Source organism: Trachypithecus francoisi, unplaced genomic scaffold (genome assembly GCF_009764315.1).
Source record: "Trachypithecus francoisi isolate TF-2019V2 unplaced genomic scaffold, Tfra_2.0 Lachesis_group10, whole genome shotgun sequence".
Lineage (NCBI taxonomy): Eukaryota > Metazoa > Chordata > Mammalia > Primates > Cercopithecidae > Trachypithecus > Trachypithecus francoisi.
The window spans coordinates 51,712,309-51,738,936 of NW_022681455.1; the positions used below are offsets into that span (position 1 = coordinate 51,712,309).

The 26,628-nt window shown below is 36.7% G+C and overlaps 1 protein-coding gene across 1 annotated transcript in view; it reads right to left on the minus strand.

Annotated features, from left to right (window-relative positions):
* PKHD1 (PKHD1 ciliary IPT domain containing fibrocystin/polyductin) overlaps window positions 1–26,628 on the minus strand; it is a 477,374-nt gene that overhangs the window by 38,233 nt on the left and 412,513 nt on the right. Inside the window, 1 exon segment of the mRNA XM_033217424.1 lies at window positions 8,845–9,862. Within this exon segment, the coding sequence (XP_033073315.1) occupies window positions 8,845–9,862 (1,018 nt within the window).

Consider the following 26,628-nt stretch of genomic DNA (forward strand, 5'->3'; position numbering starts at 1 on the left):
TATCACTGAGCAGAGCTGGGAAGAGACACCCAACAGCAAACTCCAGTACACCACTGTTTTACACAGAAGAGCTCATTTAATCTTCACAACAAACCATATTTATATTCTCCGAGTGTGCTTGTACTAAATGGATTCAATAACTATTAATAGCATTAATGAATTAATTTACTTCAGTTGCATGAAGCATTTGAGGAGAATAATACTTACAATTGGCATTTACTGAGCACGTACTGTATGCCAAGTTCCGTGATAAAGTGTTCATGTATAATTTCATTGCATCTGTAAAATCACACTCTTGTTTATATATGAAGAAGCTGAGGTCCAAAAAGGCTTGAATAACTTGCCAAAGGTCCTACAAATAGTAAGTATTGACCGAGATCTAGAGTGGTTAACCAGTGAGCTATATTGCTTCTCACTTCCTTTGGACATATTAAGTGCTGACACAACTTAGCAACAAAATGGAACACATACAAAATAGTTATATAATTCATGACAGTGTAAAACATATGTCACTCAGAGTTTTGGTATTTTTGATGACAGAGCTTGCATCATTAAAATAAAATTATACACCTATTGTCCCATTAAGTCTATTGTGTATTACATATCATAGGCATGCAACAGATGTTTGGCAACTAAGTGGAGACACCTGGACATCACATATCATATAGAGGACCCTGACAGAGCATTCCTTGATGAGTTATCCTCAATAGCCTGGGCCAGGTCTCATGAGGTATTTATTTATCTATTTACTTATTTATTTTTAAAATAGCCTACTTTGCTTTCTCCCATTTAATGTTTATAAGTCAACTATTCTATCTCCTAACTACCTCCCCTTCCCCACACAAGGAGGAAAGGATAAAGTATTTATTTAACATGGACGGTGCATGTCAGGAAAAAGCGAAGATTTGTTCCGAAAGAGGAAATAGTGGAAGAGCAAATACAAGGGATCACTAAATATGAAGTTTCCGTAGGAAGCAATTTTCTTCTCCCCTAAGAATCCTAGGAAATGTGGGCAGAGTGCAAATATGTGGTCCTAAGAAGCTCTTCAGTCATCTACCAGCGAAGACCCTGGCTTTTTGGCTGGAATCACTCCCTGGGAATTCAACACACACTAGTCTCAACATCATTTCTTAGTTTGTTTAGCCTGAGTGGCTAGGGCTCCTTTCCTTTTTTAAAGGGAACAATTTAAACTAGATTTTTAAAATCCATGCTATTAATTCTATCCTTCTGTGGGTTCCAGGTTATTAGAAAATTCTAACGTTGTTATCAGATCCTATTTCTCCCCTAATCTTTTTCCTTAAATTCTTTCTGATGGGGGCTAGGATGCAGGCAAGCAGTCTGGGTTAAAGAAACTGAAAGACTCCATCAAAGAATCTGACATAAGTACATTGACGTCTAGAGACGAAGGGAGGGAAACCAACTGCCTGAACACACGCTAAAAGGCCCAATCCTGACACACTTTAAAGTTTATTGTGAGCAAATATCTCTTGTTAAATGTAAACAGCATCTCACTGGAGGTCACAGACTTGCTGCTGCAGCATATCCCAAGGTAATACCACTTTAAGCTCCACATAAACTCTTAAGCAGTTTCTGTCCTAAAACCTGACCGTAGGTGGTACAGTTTTTTACGATATGTTATAATAGTGCAATAAATCTGTTAGCTTAAAATCGAATCTCTGTGGCCTTTTAGAGAAATCATCATTAAATGCAGGGTCCTGTTAATGATGCCATCGAAGTGAAATTGTTTAATCTGCTAAGGGGGTGAAAGGTCACCAAATGAATTTTTTATAATACATCAACTTGACACGCAATAGGGAAAACTGTAATAGATAAAAGCAAAGGAAAAGGGCACTGTCTTCTTCTGATAGGTCAATAGCAGCCAAGAGAGTCACTCATCCACTTTCCTTTCACGATGGGGCTCCTTTTGCATTTAATATGGACACCCAATTAATACCTCAGCACCACAGACAACCTCATTTTAGGTGACTTATAGCAATTTCTCCCCCTTCCCTGAAATGAAAGTGATCACAATACATCATAGCATTGTGCGAATTAACGTTAATTGATTCAAGTTACCAAGCAATGATGGGCCACTTATATAATCTAGGCGTTATTGGGTGCTAGAAGGGATGGAGGGAAGATTAGATTCCAATGTCCGTTGCTGTGACGACGGGAGTCACATGACACCTTGTTAGACAGTTGTAAGGTTCTATTGCTGGCCCCAGTGGGGTCGTCAGTAAACTGGAGTGATGTCCAAACATCATTACATGCTGCTCCAATATTAAAGCAAAGGGATTAGCAACTTATTGCAAGCAACCTGGATTTGTCATTGTGCTGTCGTTATCCAATTTCCAACTGCTAATGTGACTGTAGCCTGCAGGCAGAAGGACCTACAGCCAAACTTTAAAAAATGGGGGAGAAAAGTTCCCTCCATTCATCCCAGTTTTTACCATTATTTAACAGCTTCCAATACCCAGTTAGGTATGTGAAAGAATTTTTTTTTTCTACAACACTTAAATGCAGGCTAAAGGAGAAAAGTCAAGAAAATACAGAAATTTCCCAATTAAGAGATCGCTCCTATTCATGTCAACTCTTGCTTTTCAATTCCACCAGATCTGAAATGTTTACCTTGTAGAAGATGGAATTACTTCTATCTCCATGGAAAACTTAGAGAGCAAATAAATTTTATTAGTGAAAACTGGCTCTCAGCAAGACCGACTATGGTGGGGTGGGGTGAGGTGAAGTTGGGGTGGAAGTCAGAGATACTCTCTCTTCAACCTTCTGCTCAAAGCTACTAAGCCAAGTTCCTATAAAAAAGCCTCATGTTTTGATTGAATGCTTCAGGATATCCTGAGCATTTTTTATCTATCTTGTTTTAAATAGGCTAGATAAGGCTGAATATTCTATATGTACCACAAGGGGACTTGAATTGTAAAATGATTTTGGACAATTTTGTACCCTGAAAGAAAAAAGTAAATTCTTTAGTCAATTCTAAAAAATTCTAAAATATATATATTATGTTAATATAGGGAAAATATAAATATAATGTCAACATATTTCTATATATTTAACAAGTATATGTTAACCCTTCTACTATGTACAAACATTGTTCAAGGCACTGTGAGATTTGCAAATATATAGAACACCATGATCTCTCCCCCTCAAGAATAACCTTCTATATACTTTGTATGACAAGAATGACTTTTCCGGTTATCCTTCTGAGTTGATAGATGCAATTTTCTTACCTTTCATGGTCCTAATGCTCCCTGTTAAACCTATCTAGGCTTCCTTAGCAAATAGCCAACTCCTAAGAGGGAAGAAATGTCTTATGATCTGACAGTTTTTTTCTGGCACTGTGATCTAGCGGTTCCAAGCCTGGCATATTGTAAGCACCCAGTACATGTTGCTATAGTAACACTTGCCAAATCAGTACCCATTATGCATTCCCTCTGTTCTTAGGTCACTAATTGCCTCTGAAAAACTACCACTCATCTTGGCCTTCAACTTCACATTCTGGGGCACTCCTCAAGCAGTGTGCTTACTTCATTCTGTGATACTTCTGATTAAAATCTTGTGATTCCATGGAATTATTCATTTAAAAATGAGATTTCAGTAACCTTAGGTGTAACTTGCAGTGGATCAGAACTATATAAAGACACAGAATAAACACTGTACATCTTCCAACAATTCAGGGGACAAAATCACCTCTTAGGAGTTGACTAGCTGCTAAGGAAGCCTAGATGGGTTTAACAGGGCTTAAGGACAATGAAAGATAAGTAAAATCAATTATAAGCAAAAAATCAGGGCACAAAAACCTAAGTATTTTAATTGGCAAATCATTTAAAACAATATTTTATAATAAATCTAGCATGACTATTTTAACTAGGAGAATGAAAACTCTGCATTTTTAAAGATCATATGCAAAATACCAAAATTTCCTGTTTATCCTGGGGAGCTGTAGCAGTCATAAGTCTGTCCAGGAAAACAGAAATCACTCAAGGTCTTTCTAATGGAAGAGATTTAATTCAAGATATTGGTTGCACAGGAGTTTTAGAATAGTAGAAAAGTAAAACAGGCTACCTTTCACTATATGTGATACATTGAATGATAATTTATTGTGATTTACAATGTGCTTAGGCACACTTGGGAATATAATCATAAGTCGAAACCTTGACCACCTAATAAATATTATAAAGATTAACATTTTATACTCAAGTTAATGTTATGAAAAACTGGATTAATGGTTAAGCAGCTTCATAGAGAATTAATGATTTATTTGTGATAGATATGGAATGAGATTTAGTATAACATCTTCTCATTAAATAGTTGAATAAATGCTGTTTTTCATATCCATTAATTTTCAAATCTCTAGATTCTTACAGGGACCATATGATATTTTGAACATTATAGCTGTTCAGTTAACATTGGGGAATAAAAAACATTGAAATGTAAGCTTTCAAGAGTCTATTATATTTACCTGCGAGTTCACCATGTGTACAAATAATTCTTAAATTAATTGATTTTAAGGTAGTGTCATCTGATTTTGGAATTAGAACTTTTCTGGATGTGGATGTGTCAACAGCAACAATAGATTACAATTAACATCCTGTTCACAATAAAATAGCAGAAAAAAATATAAACTACAGGACAAGAATTAAAGATTTAGTGGTCTGGCGCCATTCAGTATAAGAAAAATAGTACCCAAGGGCATCATTGCAAAAACAGGATTGTGAAGTAAATGATAGATTCAATGATGACGATGAATCATCATAACAAATGTGAATGGTCTACATTATTTCCCATTTAATAAGTCTGAATATTATGCAATCTTTGTCTTTTTTTTAAATGTTTAAGAGTTGAAGACTTAAAAATGCTTGTTATTAATGGAACAATTTTTAATTGTATAGAAAGCTTGCTTACGTAGAACATCTCACTTTCCCACAAAGCCACACATATGAAGTAAGATTGCAATAATTTTGCCATTGACCCAATTAAACAAAGTAGCGTATTTGTACTGCAGTTAAAAGAAGGAATGATGTAAAAACACTCTTTAATGGCAAAGCTGTGGTTTTTGTCATGGGGAAGAACAGAGACAAGCCAGTAGTATAGGAATCTCTTCTAGGATGAACATTCTGCCAGTCTTGAAAAGAACATACTTCCTTGCTGATAGAAAGATTCTACTATTTCATGCTCCAAACAGCTATCTTCTAGAAAGCAGGTGCCCAGGATGCATAAAGAGGAGAAGATGCAGAAGAGAAAATGTTAAAGGTGACTGAATGCCAAAAGACTTGTATAATTTATTGGCTCTCCTGGTTTTCTTCTCTATTCCAAAGTAACCTGATAGGGTGCTCCTTATGCAGAATGAGGGAACTTAAAAAGCTACTAATGTGATAAGTATATACACGTTGCGCATACACAGATAAACACTCCCACAGTGTCATGCTTACCCTCATGGTAACTGTTTTAATAGCCCAAAGTTCATGGCAATGTCATGAACAAAGAGCTTTATGTGACATGGCATATTAGTTTCTATTGCTGTATAACAAATTACCACAGTCAGCGGCTTACAGTAACACCAATGTGTTATCTCCAGGGAGTGGGCCAGGAGTCCAGAGAGGCTTGGCTGGGTTTACTGAAGAGTTCACTTCCAAACAGGTTGTTGGAAGAATGCATTTCCTATGACTACAGAATTGAGGTCCTTGCAAAACCAAAATGAGATCCTACCTCATGCCAGTCAGAACAGCAATTATTAAAAAGTCAAGAAACAACAGATACTGGTGAGCCTCTGGAGAAATAGGAATACTTTTACACTGTTGGTGGGAGTATAAATTAGTTCAAACACTGTGGAAGACAGAGTGGTGATTCCTCAAGGATCTAGAATAAGAAATACCATTTGACTCAGTAACCCTACCACTGGGTATATATCCAAAGGATTATAAAGCATTCTACTGTAAAGGCCTATGCACACGTATGCTTATTGCAGCACTATTCACAATAGCAAAGACTTGGAACCAACCCAAATGCCCATCAATGACAGACTGGATAAAGAAAATGTGGCACATATACACCATGGAATACTATGCAGCCATAAAAAAGGATGATTCATGTCCTTTGCAGGGACATGGACAAAGCTGGAAGCCATCATTCTCAGCGACCTAACACAGGAACAGAAAACCAAACACCACATGTTCTCACTCATAAGTGGGAGGTGAATAATGACAATACATGGACACAAGGAGGGGAACATCAGACACTGGAACCTGTTGTGGGGTGGGGAGCAGGGGAAGGGAGAGCATTAGGACAAATACCTAATGCATGTGGGGCTTAAAACCTACATGGCGGGTTGATAGGTGCCACAAACCACCATGGCACATGCAAGAAGACAACAAATGACAACAGAGGTCAACAAAGTTTTGGAAGTTGGAAAACATGGTGATGGAAACTTAGCTAAGCAGAGGAAGCTTGAATCCAGATGCCTCTAGAGGAGGATAAAGACCGGAAGAGGCCAGTTCGCTGTGTGTTATTTACTTTGAAAGTAGACATCTACTCCATCTCTTCCCACAAAACAGAGTTAGTAGCTTTTTTCTTTCTTTCTTTCTTTCCTTTTTTTTTTTTTCAAGATCTGGCTCTGTCATCCAGGCTGGTATGTAGTGGCACAATCTCAGCTCACTGCAACCTCCCTCTCACAGGCTCAAACAATCCTCCCACCTCAGCCTTCCAAGTAGCTGAGACTACAGGCATGTACCATCACGTCCAGCTAATTTTTGTGTTTTTGTAGAGATGGGGTTTCACCATGTTGCCCAGGCGGGTCTCAAACTCCTGGACTCAAGCTATTCACCCACCTCCACCTCCCACAGTGCTGAGATTACAGGTGTGAGCCATCACACCTGGCCCAAAGTTGGTAGCTTTTGAAAGTAGCTAGTACTGTCTTAGAAAAATGTGTCCAGTATGGCCTGAATTTGTTGAAATGCATATAACCCCATTAAATTAACAAGAGCAAACCACTGGAGAACATCCTTGGTACTTTTCCATGAAAGCACTGCATTCCTAGACTCATTTCTGCTGGCTTAAGGTCAGTTCATTGGCTCGTCAATAGCTCTCCAGTGAGTTCAGTGGAAAACCCAGCTGACTGTGATAAAGCTGAAAGAAACAAGGCTGGCTCTGGGGCCTGTGTCAGGTTTTATGGTTTTGTTTTGTTCTGTTTTGTTTATCACACTGTGCAACACTGAGAAACATGAGAAACCTTGCTAATTCTCATTGAATGCCATAGGATATGGCATTTCTCATTCGGGAGAGGTTTGTTCAGATATACTTAAGAAGCAGCCCTTCCTTATCTTCAGAAGATTTAATCTTTGCCTTATGTCTAGAAAATATCTTTTAAAATACTAAAGAAAAAGAGAGAGAGAGGGGGATAGAACACATTGCAACACAAAATCAATTCTATGTTTTACACTTTCAACTCTTTCTTATTAAATCAGAAAAAACTGAGTCAAAAGTAGAAAAACATGATGGCTATGACAAATGGTGGGTGATAAATAAAAGCGATCTTTTCCCTGAAGCTATTTCACTTCTTCATGATAGAATGGCATGCCCCACATATATGTGTGTATATACCTAAATTTGTGCTGGATCCACTCTCTGCTGGTTTTCCTCTGACATAGCTCTATTGCTTCTACTCATTGACTTTTCTCTGTTTCTAGTTAAAAGCACATTATTCACTGAGTCTTCTTTTATATATAATATAAAATCAGTCATTTTGGAATTATAACCTTTTAGAAAGCTCAGTACTGTAAAACCTAAATAAAATTAAGCAATAAACTGACTCTCTTTCTCTCTAGACAAAAATTATTCATGTATGTATACTTATAATATACTTACAGGAACTCATTGGGACCTAAATAAAATTGGGCTAATGGAAAAATACTTAAATGTAAACTAACATGCATCAGCATCATTTCTTTAAGCATTCTAATCCCCATACCACCATACATAATATTATAATAACGTTGCTAACATGGTGAAGGTTGGATAGTTGACAAAAATATCCAAAATTGAGTAAGTTGTGATAATAATAAGCTATGAGTACCTTTTAAGTTAACAATACCCAAAGGCCTTAAAATCAACCAGATCCAGAAAAATTTGCTTGTATTTTTTCTCATCTTCTCTATATATCAATGTATACCAGGAAAGAAGAACATTTATCTCAATTATAGACACAAAAACACTAGCTAAACTTTCACTTGGATATGTTGCTCTGTGTACAAAAAGACAATCAATGTATTAGCTGAATATTTCTCCAAGTGTGAGGACGTGGTTTTCTTTTTAGTTTTGCTTTTTACTTAAGTTCTACCGAATTTCACATCCATTGGAGATGGTTGATGGTTGTATAGAAGTAATCACTATCCATTAAATACTAATAGCTTATTAGCACTATCACGAATAAAATGATATAGCAGTAGCAACAGAATAATATCTATTTCACTTTACCAACCCTAGAATCTAGCCTATTGCTTAAATTCATTAAATAAATAAATAAATGATCAAATGAACCAAAAACAAGTTGCTTCAAAAAAATCTCTTCCCACATGCTTTTCACTTTAAGGAATCAAAATATAATGTTTTCTACCACCTTGGAAATAGAAAAATCATGAAAAATATGAATTTAATATACAATCTAAAAACTAAGAATTTAAGTTTTTAAATGATGCTTTGAATTTTTATTCTTAAAAAGCAGACGAGTTATATGATTCACTGTAAGTACGTTGACATTTGCAACATATGTCAATATGGACCTAAAAAATCAGCCCTCACCCTCATTTGGATGTGAGTATAATTAGTACTTACCCATAGCCAATGACTCCCTTTGACTGAGTAACTAGTAAGGCCCCAATAGTTATATTCAGAATATTCTCTAGTACCCCAGTCTGTTGAGCAGTGATGACTTGATGAGCCAAGTTCCGTAATTTGTTACTTGATAAGGATGAAATCATTCCAGTGCTCCTTACTGTTGGCAAATCACCAATTTCAATCACAATCACTTTTGAGATAGTTTCCACAGTCGTTGGGGGTGAAGACCTATATGAGTTCATTTCCATCATGAGAGGCCTACGTTGACCAACTCTTCTATAATGACTAGCACAAGTCACAGTCGGGCAATTGCGCTTTCTTTTTGCTCTACTGTCAGCAATGGCCTTTAAGGTCTCTTCATGGCCAGGTATCTCATGAATAAACCTGATTTGGTTTTGGCCAATCTGTAAGAAGTTAGTTAGTCTTTCCAGTATTAGTATTTCCCAGCCTTTTTCTAAGACTGAAACCATCACAGTGAGGGCCAAGTGAATGGAAACACCTGAGCGTATTTCAATGGGCTCCTCTCCTTGTAGCACAACATACAAGAGGTTATCCATGATGTTGAAATAGTTGGCACCAATAGATTCATTCAGCAATAAGGAAGCCGACTGAACCAGAGTGGGTGGAATAAAACTTTCCCCTAAGAAGACATGGGGGTTCTGGAGCTCATGGTAGAATACAGCCAAGAGAAGCTTGGAGGTACTTTTGTTCCCCAATAGAAAAAAACGCAAAACTTGAGGAGTTTGATCCATGAAGCAGACCTTGGTGATTTGCCTGGTGGGTAAGACAGAATAGAAAGTAGACACCGACCCAGAGGTAGAGCAGGGAATATTGGCATTGACACTACTAAAGATGTCAACAAAACCACTAGTCACAGATACAACTGGATATAACTTCTGAATTGCCCAAGTGGCATCAGTGCTATCAAGAATTAGGACCACTTGGTCAGTCTGTTTGCAGATGAATCCTTGCATCAGAAATCGGTATGTACATTTCTGTTCTTCTCTAAATGTACCTATAAAAGAAAAGAAACAAAACAAGCTATATGTGAATTACAATCTCTCAATGATGATTTGTAATCCATCACTGTCGCCATCATCTATAACCTGATAAAATATTTATTAAACATCTAATTGTGCCAGATACTGAGAATGTAAGGAAGATTAGGGTAAAATATAAAAAGATAAGTACATTAAATAATAGTTCTTTAATGTATTTTTAAAGTATATGTTACATAATATGTTATTGAAAGTTAATAATGGAGATAATAACCGAGAAAAGGAGTTGAAGAAGTAAAAGAGTCAAGACAATGAAATAATCATCAAGGGCCCCTGAGAGAAAAACAAGATAAACTGTTTTTTGCTACTCACATTCCATATAACACAAAATACCTCACCTCTGGTCATCAAAATATGTAGGTATTTCTCCACACCAACAACCAGTTCTCCAGTGGATACAAACTGGGTGTCATATAATTTAACCAAATTCTGATACTAAACAGTTAGTGCAGACTCCACAAGGTAAGGGCTCAGTCTTACAAGCATGCCCCTATTTCAGACGCCAATTGTAAATCTTAGGTTGTGACCTGTGCTTCTGAACAACTGGCTATAAATCAGGGCTCTCATGACTCCCTCCTTGAATTCAATTAACTTGCTAGAGAGGATCACAGAACTCAGGAAAACATTTACTTATGTTTTCTCATTTATTATAAAGGATGCAGACGAACAAACAGATGGAAGAGATGCATAGGACAAGCCATGTGGGAAGGGGCGTGGAACTTCCATGCCCTCTCTGCATGTGCCACCCTCAAGACACTTCCATGTGTTCAGCCACCTGAAAGCTCTTCCAATCCTGTCCTTTCGGGCTTTCATGGAGGCTTCATTATGTTGGTATGATTGACTAAGTTATTTGTTGTTGGTGATTGACTCAACCTTCAGACCCTCTCCTTTCCCCTGAGATGGGGATGGTGAGGAGATGAGGCTTGAAGTCCCAACCCTCTAGTCACATGGTTGGTTCCCCTGGCAACCAGTCCCCATCCTGAGGCTATCCAGTAGTTGAGGCATCAGCTCATTAGAAAAAAAAGACATTCCTATCACCCAGGAAATTCCAAGGGATTTAGGAACCTTGTATTGGATGTTTCTATCACTCGGGGAATTACAAATGTCTTAGGGCTTCTGTGTCAGCAACCAGAGTCAAAGATCAAATATTCGAACAAAAGAGTCTCCTAGCACTACTGATTTTAGTAGCTCTGCCTCAGGAACCAGAAATATAGATATAGGTGTAGATCTAGATCTAGATCTAGATATAGATAGATACAGATTTAAATATAGATATAAATATAGATATAGAAAGAATCTCACAATATCATAGCTCCATAATAGAAATAGGGTACAAGAGAAGGGGTAGTATCATCCTAGTGAATGGGAGAAGAGGTAGATGGAGGGGAATGGGTGGAACAGAGAAATTATGGAGGCATATTAAAATTGAAGAGGTGTATCTGACCAGATTGTTAAAGAGTTTGGATGTCAAACTATATAATTTTCTCATACTCTATTTTTCCCCAAACATAAAAAGTAAAGAAATACAAGAAGAGGGAAAGAAGAAAGTAGTAACTTGGGAAGTTGTTGATATTAAGGAGCCCAAGTTGAAGATGGTGAGGGTTAATAAAAATATTTAAAGGAACAGCGTTATTCATTATTCCCACCATTCCTAATAGCGCCTCTATGAAGCTAGAATAGTTCTTGTTTTGAATCCACAGGGATATTTTGTTGTCCACAGGGATATTTTGTTTTCCAATAAAGAATTTCTTTGACTTCAAATTTATATTCGCAAAATCGTTCTGTATTGTTTTCTAGATTTTTTAAATTTGCCTTAGTGCAAGTTCATAAAAGTAGCCTAAGAAATGGAACAAAACATCAAATTATTTTTAATGTAGGAAATACTAGATTTGCGTATAATCTAGTCTTTCCTATATCCTTCCATCCACATGATATAATTATAAATCTATGCTAAACCTGTCCATGGTGTTAATAAATTTAACTACCAAAGTGTTGGTTCAAGAGCAGGCACATGATTTACTTTTTCTTCAACAATAATAGCAAAATCAGGGGTGATTAAAAGTCACAAGGAAAATTATAAAATATTTAAAACAATAATAATTATAATTCTACTATATTAAAATTTTTGGAATGAAATTAAAACAGTGCTTTTATGGGAAAATTTATAGTGTTAAATGCTTATATAAGCAAAGAAGAATTATCTCAAAGCAATGCCCTATGGTACTACCTCAAGAATTTTGAAAAAAGATATAACAGACAGCATGGTGATTGTAGTTAATAATACTGTATGGTATAACTAAAATTTGCTAAGAAGGTAGATCTTAAATATTCTCACCACACACACACACACACACACACACACACACACACAAACAAAAAGGTAATTCTGAGGTAATGGATATATTAATTAGCTTTCACAATGTATATGCATATCAAAACATCACATTATATAGTATATCTATAGTATATCCTAAATATTTAAAATTGTATTTGTCAATTATGTCTCATAAAAGCTAGAAAAAATAAAAGACCTGCATGTCAAAAAGAATTTTAAGGAATTTAGAAAAAGAGCACAACAAAGTGGAAGAAAGGAAATCATCAGTATGACAGCAGAAATCAATGAATTAGAAAAGAAACAACAACATAAAACAACAGAGGAAGCGGTTCTCGGGAAACAGCAACAAAATTGACTAACCCTTCCTAGACTGATCAAAATAAAAAGAATACAAATCACCAATTTCAAGAATGAAAGAAAGATTATCATGATAGATTCTGCAGAAGAAAAAATGAGAAACTATTACAAACAAACATTTGCCAACACATTCAACAATTTAGATAAAGTAGACAAATTTCTTTAAAAGTGACACAAGTTAAAACAGAGATTTTGACCTGTTCGATGTCTCTTAATGAAATTGGATTCATTACATTGAATGCTAAATGATTAAATAAAAATTTAATTATCAAATTTAAAGGAATAGTCACTTTCACATTGTGGTTTTTTTTTCCCTGTGATTATATCATAGGATAACTCTAATGTTAATCAAGAGTTGTCTTCAGAAGCATGGATCCAGTATGAAGGGAATTAATTGCATGGTCTTAATGGCCCTACAAATTTTGAGATCCTGATGCACCAGTCTCTATTACAGTTATATCTTTTCCAAGTAAGATAGTTAGGTAACATTTCCTCATGGGAGATCTTCAAATCACAGTGGTTCCCCTTTTCTAAATTTGGCAGCTCACTCTCCTTTTTACACATTTTTTTCAGCCATGCTGATGTCATTGATTAATCACTCACATTCCATCCAATATTATAAATCTCCAGCTTTCTTCTTCCTGCTTCTCATCTAGGAGATATAATGTCTTAAAGTGACCTCTAGAGATGTACAGTTCTGTTGGAATTATAAATAAATAATTAAACTAAAACAATCACATCCTTTGTTGATGATTCTCAATCATTCTCTGCTACCATCTAACTGTATGTAATTTGACAAATCACATGACATTAGTGGGCATCAGTGTTCCTAAGGGTTATCTCTCCAGGCCAGGGACAGTATCTTATCTCTAAATCACCACAAGTGTCAACATTCTACCGCAAGCAGAGTAGATAGTTTTAATATATAAATTAGCTGATTGATATGTAATGTCCTTTCCAAAATTCCTATTCTTCAAATCACTGTATGTGTGTTTCTCAAGTGTCTAATAATAACTCTTACTCTATAGTGCAAATATATTTTAAGTCAACTCAGCATAACAATAATAATTGAGTACATCACAAAAATTTATTGTATCATCCTCTAAATTGATTCCTAATATATGTTAGGCAATATTGTAATGCATCTTTTTCACATGTATCCATAAGATTGAAATTATTGCCGACTATACTTTTATAAATTTTCTTCTGCTATTGTATCACATAGTTGATTTGTCCACAACAGGTTCTGTTGTAATAAAACATTTTTGGAACAATTCATCTATTCATTAAACAAATACACATGGAGGAACATAAGTTTTTCTTTCATACCTCCATTCCTTATGACAGGTAATTTCCAAGGCCAAAATAATAAAAAAAAATGGCCTTTTAAAATGTAATTAACATTTTTTGGAGTAATAAGGTACAGGAGCTATATTAGTAGGATGTATACCTTCAAAGAGGTGCAGTGATATGATTCTTTCTTTACTTATTTATTTATTTTTACATATTCCACCCAGAAACCAATCCATCATAAAGGCTGGTCACCCAAGCCATTTCTGCCCCAAGGATCCAAAGTTCCCCATTCCACTATTCAGTCATGACACTTGATGAAAAAGAATATGACAAACTACCTAGATAGAAGGCAGGAGCTTGAGAGGGAGAGAAAGAGACAGAAGGAGAAAAGGGTTTGACTCATGCTGGGTTGGAGCTCGAGAGAGGACAATCTCTGTTGAAATTGTGTAATGCAGAGACTTTGCACACCCTGGAGAGTATAGCTCAGGCCTGGCCCATGAGGGAACTCAGGAATAAGATGATAGAGAATGAAAAGTCACAAATCTTTATGACCCATTGGAATTTTGTATGATTTTAATTACAAACCCTAGATTGTGGTAAGGAATTGAATAAACATTGATTTGGATTCCTTGTGCATGCAGTAAGATTGTGTTACTATGGCTCCTCTCTCTTCAATAATAAGGAGCTAGTTGCCATTTTGTTATTATTAAGCACTGTGCTAAAACTAGAAATCAAATGCCAGGCTTCTCAACTATGTGTTAGTTATCTGCTTGTTTAAACTTAGCCAATTACCTTCCTGATTGCAAAGGAACTAGTGCAGTGCCAATTACATGCATTGCTTTTATTCCTATTTTCTCCTATATTTATGTTTTAAACCTCTGTGTATGAACACCTTGCTATGAAAGAACCACATGGATTTTGATTTCTCATATCTGGTTGGAGATTTACCCCTATAACATTCACAAAGTTAATAATTAGTATCTTCTTATTTAAATAAAGAGTTTCATCAAATATTAGTTATTATAAAATATTCTCATCATTGTTTCCTTTCTACACTCCCCAAAAATGAAAAATATACTCATTTTGATTCAAGATAAGAATAAGGAATATTTAAATTACTTCAGTTCAGATCTTCTTGACAAAACATACAACATACATTTCTCCAGAATATACCCTTCACAATTTTTTCTACCCTAGGAAAAAAACTGTACAAAAAAAATCTGTAATAAACAACCAATTAGTTATATTTTAAGGCTAGGTAGTCTCGTGACAGATATACTTTTTCTAGCCCAATGTTTCTCAGAATTCAGAGCTGAGGTTTCTTTGATAGTAATATGAAAATGATGATTGGGATGTGACTGCCCCAAACTCTTTAGAGATGGAGCTGTATACAAGTAGCTTTACCCACTGAGGGGAAAAATGATTTGTACATCAGATACATTATTGTGGATAAGCAGAAAATTTTCCTTTTATAAAGAAAGTTAAAACATCCCAAAAAACCCCACAAATTAAATAATCCCACCACACAATTAGTCATCTCTGATAATACAAGCCTATTTCAGCAAGAATTTTTACCTTAGAGTTTTGACAATAAGGGTTCTGTACAAATGAAGTGCCTTACACAAGCTGAAAAGTAGGTTCTTTTACCTTTAATGTTATTGGAATAAAACACTCACAATGTCTGACACTCACAATGAAACTGTGAGAAACAGTTCATGCACAGATATTATAATTCAGAGTATCTTAAAATGTACATTTCAAAAAGGTAGACTGTTGTGTTTAGATGCAAGCTGAGGTGCTGTAGATAACAGAGAACTCATAAAAATAAAGAGACTAATGTTGGAGGGAGTGGATGACTGACACAGTAAGCTCTCTGAGAGGCTAAAGAGGAACGGGGTCCACAGACCTCTTAAAGATGGGATTGGATAGGTTGAAAGACTTCATCTCCCGTGGAGCAGGAAGGAGGGCAGAGAGTGTAAGTGCATGTGGAGGTGTGTGGGAGATTGAAAGCACTCTCTCTGCTGGGAGGTGTGAGGCAAGTATGGTTATCGACAGAAAGTCAAGTATGAGGGTGAGTATTGGGGGCTAAGATGAGGGACAGGAAAGTTGGGTCAAATGTTTGTGGATTGAGAAGATGGTATAAAACAGTCATTGTGAAAGAGGTGCATACTTAGTCTTTCTGTTATTTTAGTGCTTATACAATGGAGGGAACAATTCTATAAAAGTAGGTACAAAGTTATGAATTTAAAATTTGGAGTGGGAATGAATTATTTAAAATGAGAAAAAAATCACAACACAATTATGTTTTAAAAACCTCGTAAGTACCACAAACATGATAAAATCTAAGAAAAGGCACTATGTATACTACCCAGCTCACCTCTGTATCATTTTTCCTATATTTTATTGTTTAACTGTTGTGTTGTTTCTTCATATAACAACAATGTTGTAATACTTTTTATAGAGAAGATAGAAAGATAATTTAGTTTTTTCTATAGCTTGGATGATTGACATTGTTTTCCATAATTTCATTGTTAGTTTAGGAGAATTTCTTTCAACTTCACAACTCATTATTGGTATGTGTAAATGTTTAGAATTTTTGTCAAATGTGGGAAGTCTCTTAGAAAGGTTTTCTCATGTATGAGCTGTAATACTTGAATAAATGTTCACAGATTAGCTTTTATTGGACTGTTTCCCCAATCCTACATCTCTTATACCTTTCACTTTCTCCTCATGCTTTAGGATATGTTCATAACACAGTGTGACCTAGCGTCTGGCTTCTGTGTGTTGCAGCACTGGGTAAGTTGACATATATGTCTACTAATAATTTTAAATAGAAGTGATTAGGAACCACACAAATCACACCCTACTAAGCCCAAATCAAATGCATGTCCAACTCAATTTCCCCTTAGCTAGATTTCAAAAATGCTGTAGTTAGTCCACTGTCGCTCAACCCCCACCACTTATGATGAAGGAATATTTAGAGTGGAAAGAGAGAATTATCCTAACTCTGGTTAAAATATGTTAATTTTGAAAATTTTACAAAAGCACAGATCTATGCAAACACATAGCTGAGATTCGTTTTGGAGCCTTGGAAGGGGCCCATGTAAGTGAAGAGCCTGAAACCTAATCTTAATCATCTTCACAGAAAATTCAGTTGGCCTGTGTTGTGGAGAATGGATGTGTACTTGCTTTGGCTATACCCAGTAAGATGGAATGGACAAATAGAATGGCTGAGTTTATTCAAGGTTGGGTTCATGCCAGGCTATGCGAAGGACAAAGAGTCACAGGTATTAAAGGTATATAGAAAGAACTGATGATAAGAAAGCATAGCTCATTTCAGCTGCATAAGAAGGGAAATGAAGGGAAGGCACTCATGCATGTTAGAAAAATGCATGTGGCGGCCGGGTACGGTGGCTCACGCCTGTAATCCCAGCACCTTGGGAGGCTGAGGCGGGCGGATCACGAGGTCAGGAGATCGAGACCATCCTGGTTAACACGGTGAAACCCTGTCTCTACTAAAAATACAAAAAATCAGCAGGGTGCAGTGGCAGGCGCCCATAGTCCCTGCTACTCAGGAGGCTGAGGCAGGAGAATGGTGTGAACACTGGAGGCGGAGTTTGCAGTCAGCTGAGATCGCGCCACTGCATTCCAGTCTGGGCCATAGAGCAAGACTCCGTCTCAAAAAAAAAAAAAAAAGAGAAAGAAAAATGCACATGGCAATGAGTTTAATGCCACAAGGAAGGGACTCTTGAACAAATGAGTTAGAAAGACCTGAATTATTCCTTGAAAGTAGGGTACTTAAGTTCATGATTTTTAAGGTCAGTCATCATGACAATCTCAATGCTATCACTGTGTCAGTGAATAGTAAGGTACAGTGGCGGGAAAAGCATATCTGATAGGAAATACTAACAACAATGGTTAACATTTACTGAAGGCGTTCTCTGTGTCTGATATTCTTCTAGAGAGGACTTGAAGATGAGATGAACAATGAGAGTTAATATATAAACTGACAATGTCTAGACCAGATACCAAAATAGAACTCTGACCAACAAGCAGCAGTAACCAGTCCTAGAAGACCAAATAATAACCCCTGAAACCACAGGCCTCAAACAGCCAGAACTTGATTAATAACTGTCAGCTTCCCTGTTTTCCCCGATAATCCCCCAATTTTTGCCTCAATTTCCAACTCAGAACCAATCAGAGAAAGCAAAATATGTATCCATAACCAATCACATAGGATGCCCCAGTTCTAGTTTGCCTGTGTCCAGCTTCCCCACACCAACAGCATTAAGCAAAGCATTAACCTGAAGCTTTCCCTTTTTTCCACACTCTTAAAGCCTCTTTAAGCTTTCCTGCTTTTCTGTGTGCCTTTGCATCTCTACCAAGTTGAAGTGATAGTGGCTGACTCTCTTGTCATAGCAAGTTCAGATAAATAACAATTGCCAGTTCTTTGCATAGTCCTTGTTTATTTTCACAGCAGTCAAGGTTTTGAATGAGTTATCCACCTTAAGAAAATCACGAAAGAGTGAGGATGAAGAAGAGAACAGTGATCCAGTTTCTTTGGCCTTCAGGGAGTGAAGAGCCTTGCCGATTATGTCAATAAGACTCGTGAAGTAGGTAGTCAGCCAGACGGTGTCAGCCTCGGAGGGGTAGGGGTTTTATTAAAGGATATTATATAGGGCATGAGAGCAGCATGGAAACATGAAAGACACCTTAAGGGTTGAGAGTGTGGCTTAAAGAGACTTTTAAAAGAGTGGCATCTTTAGAAGATGGCTAGGTTCCAGGTGAGGTAAACGATTGAGAAGAATGTTCTTCGAAAATAAAGAAGAGTTTGCTGATCCCAAGTTCAAACTTTCTCACAGCACCAGGAACAACTTTTGGAGGAATGGAGTAAAAGGTTGAGTGAGCCCGTGAATGGATTGCGAAGGAGATATGTATTCTAGAAACGGTAGATAGAGAGTGGTAGACTTGTAGGTAGTGACTGAGGCAAGCCGGGATATTAAGAAAAACATATTGCATCCTTATACTAATAATGGTGTAAAAATTAGGGCTATCAGAGGAGCCTGAAGGGTTTCCCACAGTTTTTATCAATGGGAGGCTCTGGGTACACTGTTTAAAGAGATCTTATGTGGCAGGATGGTGGTCACCCCATGGTCATTTCAGCTAACACATAATGATTGCTTAGGAGAGCTGTAGGTACAGATATATCTGTTAAGAAGCCCACAGACTAATGGGTGTGGTGCTTGGAAGTGGGACAGGCCAGGATAGAGATTAGAATAGCAAATAAGAAGCTTTGACCTCACTACAAAGATGCGCTCAAGACATAAGGCTGGTGGTTTTCCTTCCTCTTTTCTTTCCTTCCTCTTTTTCTTCCTTCTTCCTTCTTCAATTCTTTTCTTCCTTCTCTACTTCCTTTCCCTAAAACTTTCTAATAGCAAGTTTAATTATCCATAGTTCATAGATAAAAAACTTGAGTCACAGCAATTTTAACTCAGCATAATTACTTAGTAGTAATGATGAAGACGAGGAAGAAGGAAAAAAGGCATACTTCTAAACCTCTACCTGTCCCTTTGGCAAAGTTAAACGTAGTTTAAATAACTCCCCTTTTGGCCTGAGTTTAGACTTAAGATTCAGGGTGATGATTTATCCTGTGAGAGAGGGGCTGTAATAACTAGAAGTTCTCTGCACAATTTATTGACAGGCACACATGGAAAAGTTTTTGACGATTTGTCAGATCACATATTTGGCAAGAGTCCATTTGCTGTGTTATGTCTTCATTTGGCCCTTTTAGTATTTTATCATACTATCCCAGGAGTATAAAGATATAGCTACATATTTAACAAAGACAATAGCCTAAGGATTATCAACAAGTAATGTTAATTATCCACTTTTGTAGCCAGAATTGAAATCCTGGTCTTCATAAATTGAAAAAAAAAAATATATATATATATATATATACACACATGCACATATATATATACACACACACACACACACACATATATATATATTCAGAATTTACCAGTGACTAAGGGATGAGGTGCTTTGTCAGTATCTTATCATTCATTTTCCTAGGTCACCTTTAATCAACCCTCATATTTTAATTTTGGCATGAGGCAAAAATAAAGCACATGTAAGCAGGGTTCCAGAGCCACTAAATGGGTGTACTTCTTAATTATGGCAGAGAATACACATTAACTGCTTAAGAGGGTGACAGACCTCAGAGCTCAATCCCCAGGCACTACTGGCAGGAGACTGCAGTGACAGTCCAGCATCACTTCTATAGAGCGTTCCGTTTTTCCTTCCTCTGGATTTGTTTTCTTCCTGCTTCTCTCACTTGGGGAAGGTTTGGTTTTGAGTAATAATTATCGGCCGGGCGCGGTGGCTCAAGCCTGTAATCCCAGCACTTTGGGAGGCCCAGACGGGCGGATCACGAGGTCAGGAGATCGAGACCATCCTGGCTAATACGGTGAAACCCCGTCTCTACTAAAAAATACAAAAAACTAGCCGGGCGACGAGGCGGGCGCCTGTAGTCCCAGCTACTCGGGAGGCTGAGACAGGAGGATGGCGTGAACCCGGGAGGCGGAGCTTGCAGTGAGCTGAGAGCCGGCCACTGCACTCCAGCCTGGGCGGCAGAGCAAGACTCCGTCTCAAAAAAATAATAATAATAATTATCTTTCTCCCTTGTTTTTGTCTCTTATATTCTCCCACTTCTCCAAATGGCCTATCTGCCAGTCACAATTTTTGTGGTCTGCAATTCTGATCACTTTTAAATGAAACCCATGCTGGCTTTGGTAATCATAATGTCATTTACAATTTACCACTAAACACATTTATTCAGTTAGTAGCACACTGGAGAAAGAGAACTCCATATGAACTCACCGTGAAAGGCCTAATCTGATTATTTCCTCATGAAAATCCAGGCAGGGGTGCTTGTAAGAGGGGCTGAGAGAAGAAGGAAAAAAGCGAGGTCTGGCCACAGCTGACTTTCATAATCAACGTGAATAGATAAGTGACACAGCCTGTCAGGGGCAGCCGCCCAGCCACCCCAGGGCATTCCTTTCCAAAAGGCTAGGGTGGACAGGGCTTAATAAATGCTGAGTGACCAGTGAGTATTGGCTTGGCATATGCTATTGCATTCACGATGGACAAGAACATGATAAAGTCCAGAAGCTCTTCTCTAAGTGGGGAAAATTAGATTAAGCAGGTTGTATTTGTGTGTGCATGTGTGCCTATGAGCACTTGCTTTGTGTATACTTTAACTTCCTAAAATACCCTGGTCATTCAGTATGCTCTGTCCACCTTTCCCTAGACAGGAAGCTACAGACTTAGAAACCAAGGCGGTGAGTGAAGTCTGTCTGGTGGCAGAGGAGGAGGAAGAAGGCGGGTGTGTATGTGTGCGAGTGCATGTGTAGACTCAGGTTGCTTCCAGGGTTCTAACAAATATTAACTTTGTGTCAATATTTGTCCTTCCTGTCGTGAAATGAGGATTTTCCACCTCATTTCACGTTTGAAAAGAAAATATGCCAAAGGGGTTGTCTTTGCTAGGGAAAAAAAAAAAATTAAAAGAAAAGAAGAAAAAAAACAACTTCTATTCTTTATTTAGAAAAATGGATCTGAAGGAAAGAAAAAAAATTAAATAAATGTTCTGACTCAAAGGCACATAGAATCTTTCCATATTTCTGTTTTCAACAAAAAAGAAAAATTTATATGTTTAAAATTGAATGAAATACATCAACATTAATGATTTTTTTCCTCGAGGTTAACACCACCATTTCCCTCAATAATTTTTTTAGCCATTTTGTGATATATTTCACAATTCATGGTAAAGTGTAGGAGATTTTGACAAAAACAAAATATATACTCATTCTCTTATTTTCAAGAAATGAAATCATTTACAATTCTTTTCTGTCAAACAACAGTTATACCTCATTATTTCTAATTTAACAAATATAAACGGTCCCAGATCAAATAAAGTGAAGACAGGCTGAATTTATCCCCATTTATATATGTTGTCACAGGCCCTCAGGCTATGAGGAGTGAAACTCCAAAATCTCAAAGCTGTGCTCCTCAATACACAAAAGGAGTAACTGTGATCTTCAAAGGAATTATTAAAGAAAATATGTTTTGGTCATATTAGAAATGATAGAGAAAAACAGTCTGCTTTTCTAGAATGGGCAATTCTAAGCAAAAAAATTATTTGTTTAAACTTCAAAAAATGGGTGTATGTTATATTTATGGGGTGAAGCCACATTGAGAGTGATGTTCTTAAGCAGAATAGATTCAGTATAGGTGATAGGAAACACACCTTGCTAGTCTGGAGTCTAGAATTAGAGTTAGTTAAAGTCTATCAAGGGACCATAATATGGTAGTTCTAATTATTATGAAAAAGATAAATATGCTTGCCCATATATACACTGATAGCTATTATTATAACCAAACTAAGTACAATTATAATAGTTATTATTACAAGTAATATGAGAAACTTCAAGTTCATTAGATTGAAGAAGTACAACATGCATTCACTCACTGCTTAGGTCCTAGAGCTTCAAAATTAATGCATTTTCAGATTGACTTTCACAGTTTGTTAGACAGTGGCACTTCAGAGTATAGTCACCTCTGGCACCATTTTCAATGCAGAGGACACCACTCTAACAGTTAGTTACTGGTGTAGTGAAGTGGCTTTCAATGCTTGGGAGCCACACAATGCCTAAGGGTGAAGACAGCTCGAAAGGACTGAAGATACTGCCTAAGAACAGGAAGCTGCTGTATGAGGAATATATGCATCTGCAGGTGTAAAATGGACTGGTAGACTTCAGGAACTATGGATCATAGGATCTGTCCCAATTTTATGAGCAATCTTGCCAAAGTTTTGTAGTTGGGTCTATTTTCCATGAGGATGCACTTCCAAATTAATACAAGAAAAATGGAAAACTACATAAAACCAACTATTGCATGAAGCAAGAAATGTCTATAAGACCTTCTGTTAAAGTCCTTTCTGTCTCCACAATCAGTTCTTTCAGCGAACATCTCAAAATGTTTGTTATCTTTTAATAAAAGTGTTGCGTTGATAAAAAAAGATCAAGAGATGAAAATAAGTGATGACATGACAATAAATATGAGAAAGAAGGTCAGATCTATACCCAATAGACCCTTCTTCTGATTCAACCATTTTTCCTTTTTACTTTAAAAAATTTTTAAAAACCCTTACTTTTATTAATAGAAATCTGTTCAAACAAATTCAACAGACTATTTTATATTCTTTTACTATGGTAAAATGCCATCATCTATACACTGCTTGAAAAAGTGGTTTAGAAAGTGTTTTTGTATTTTTGTTATTTTGTTGTAATATGATTTCACCTGCAAACATCAACGAATATGGTCCCAATTATGATTTTATTATTTGAATACTACATTGAAAACAGCCCAGGCAAATTTAAACTCAGGAAGTACAGCTTAGCACATGAGAGATCAGATTTTCAAGTCGGAGAGATTTGCATTGCAACCTGGCTCTGCCACTTTCTAGCTGCAAAATGTAGACAAGTTACTTATCCTCTCTCTGACTCATATTTTTCATTGTCAAAGGGATTGGAAAGGGTACTTAATACATAAACTGATGGAGAGAGCTAAGTTAGATGATGTGTGCACAGAGTGAGAGAAAAACACATGTTAATAAATACAAGCTGTTACATTCCTATAATTTTAAAAAGAGAATTTTTAAAGCTACCTTTCATTCTCCTTTTGCCTTTTTGGGCTCTATCCTTATCTCAAACCAGTGTTTGTCTAGTATTCTGGAACAGCACCTAAAGTGTTGCAAACAATCATAATAAACAGTGTTGAAAGGGACAAGTTACAGGTGAAGAAAATGCTAGAAAGTAGAAATGACAATCTATGTTTTCAAGAAAATATCAGCAAGAAAGAAACGCACGTACATACATACATATATGTCTGTGTGTGCCTGTGCACATGGGTCTATGAATAGAGTGCCTATATTTTCCACCAATCAGGAAAAAAATTCAACCTGAAAATCTAAGATGATTTTCCTGTTCATCTATTCTTCACTTTCTCTTCATTTCTTTTATAATATAATATTCGCCATCATCACCCTACACCTTCTCTCTACCTTCTTACTTTTCATGTTAATTTTATTTATTTATTTATTTATTTATTTATTTATTTTGCTAGCAACCCTTGCCTGCCAGCTTTAAACAAACTGATGTTCATGGGTTAAACACAGGAGCAGCCAACAGCATTCTTTGCAGATACAATTCCTGGCACACTCTTTCCCCAGAATGATAAACTTATCACCTCTCCAGCCCTCAGTTTGAAGCTGTAGCAGTAATTTCTGCTGGGTGCCAAAACTAAAATGAATGTGACTGTGCCATGCCCTGCTCTGAGCTGTGGCTATAATGAGATTTGAATGGGAAGCCCCGGACACAATAAATCTGCGCCATATGTGACCATTTCCTGTGTCAGTTCCTTTCTCATAACCAGTGGAGACTTTTTTTTCCCTCTCATGACCCCACACCATGACTCTGAAATCTTTCATGGCTGCTTATGGGCCTCAGGCTTTTTGCAGCAGTTGTATAAATAAATGAATTTGACAGCAAACATCATAACAGTTAGCAGTAATGTGTGTTCGCCACAAGTGCCTATACTACTCACTGGAGAAATGGCAGAGGAAACAGCTTGTTTTGTTACCTAAACAAAAGTAGTTTCGTTTGACAAGTGGTGAAAGAATTAGTCAAATAAACTTGAAATCCACTAGGAATTTTTTTTTTTTTTTTTGCCAACTCTCCCTGCCAGGGGAATGTTCCCAGTTCCTCAGTGCCCACGACTCACAGGAGGTAAATTTCTCCTTTTTATTCTGAGATGAAGATCTGGACTGGGAATACAAAACCTTTGACTGATACTTTATATTAATCTTTTCAAGGCAAGAGTGTCATGTATGGGAACTCAGGTACAGTCAAGAATTTCCAAGGAAGCTTGTGGTAGAAACGCCAAGCAGGATATTTCAGGAGGAAAGAAAGAAAGGTGGTAATAATGACCCAACTCTCGGATTCCCGTTGAAAGCAAACTGAAGCTTACAAGTGCTTCTTTTCCTTTTACACTGCCTTTATTCAGGAACAAAAAATCTCTACACAAGTTGCTGAAGGAAAGGAAGTTAGCATTTTCCCTGTATCTCATTTCTCCACCCTTCCTCTGGCATCTTAATGCCAATCCCGTTGTCTCTGCTGTGAAGGATGTTATACTACAGTGATTATTCTCAGGACTCTGGTGCAAACTGCCTAGGTTCAAATCCTGGCTCTGTTTCTCACTCTCTATGTAACTCTAGGCAAATAACTTGGTCTTATTGCTCAGTTTTCTCCTTTACAAAGTAGGAAGAATAATGCTATAGTACCAAGCTCATAAGGTGTCTGTGCCAATTAAATCTGAAACATAATATGTATTATTATTATTATTACTATTATTATGCCAAACAGAGAGATTTGGAAAATAGTCTCTCTAGCAGTACTAGAAGTTTTTTCCATGATGGCTTGATATTGGCAGCTAATCTCAGAAATGAAATTTCAAACTTTTTGGGAAAAATCATAATAGGAGCTTCATGTAAACCATTATAATTAATTTCAAGGTAGAGTACAACACTACTTGAAATAAAAATATCACCTGGACCTTGAAATTTTTACTTATATGAAGGTTATTTTCACACTTTTAAAGGTGGTTACATTTTATCATAAGTGGCCAAGTAACTATTGCCCATAGACTCTTCTCATATTGCACAGAAGTATCACTGATTAGGAGAGCAAAAGTCAAGAATTATCACAAACTAATAAATCTTAGTCCAGGTATATGTTCTATTTTGGTTTTGGTTTTTAATTTAATTATTAAAATGGGTTCACTGAAGTATTATGCTTGTGTGACAATATACAAGAAAGTGCCATAAAAGTTTAGAAGGTAAGGACAGTAATCAATATGAACAAAAATTTCCTATTACAGAGAGCCTGCTACCTACACTATAGATTACTAGTGTCTTTGTTTTAATTAAATAAAAAATCCATTTGAATATACATTTCTTCATATTTAAACTTCCAGACTATAGTGAAAAGTCACAAATATAAACGAATTAAACTATTGTAAAGACAAATGAACTGTTAACATTTTGCTCTGAGAGCAATGCCAATAAAATTTGAAAGGGTGTTAACTGAGGGTAAAAAAAACCATATTCCTTTATAAGACAATGAAGAACCAGTAGGGAGACAGAATAAATATACAGTTAAAAATGGGTTGGTTGTGAACTGGGGGTTAGGGTTTGACAGAAAACCGAATACATAAGTGGTATCTTTCTATTGTAAAGCAAGTTTAAGTGCAACTCTATTTCTAGTAAAATCAATGGAAAACCCTATTTTGTCACTGCTGCCCATGTATAGACTGCATTGCTACATCTAGGAAACCTCTCAGAAATTGATCTATGAGAAAATGACTTTTTCCCCCAGGCAATTTCACTGCTGTGGAATGTCATCTGATAAAACGCTTCCCTTGCTACTTCCAAATCCTTTCCCAAGATAAGCTTCTAGGATGTATTTCCTAACTCACCTTAGGATTTCCAAAGGTGAAGATATAATGTTGTGAATAACTCCAGTTCTTCAGACCAGACATTGCCACCAACCCTGAATAAACACAGGCCTTAGCAATGTCATGTTTGGTTGACCAACCACTTCTATTGCCCCTTAACTAGCA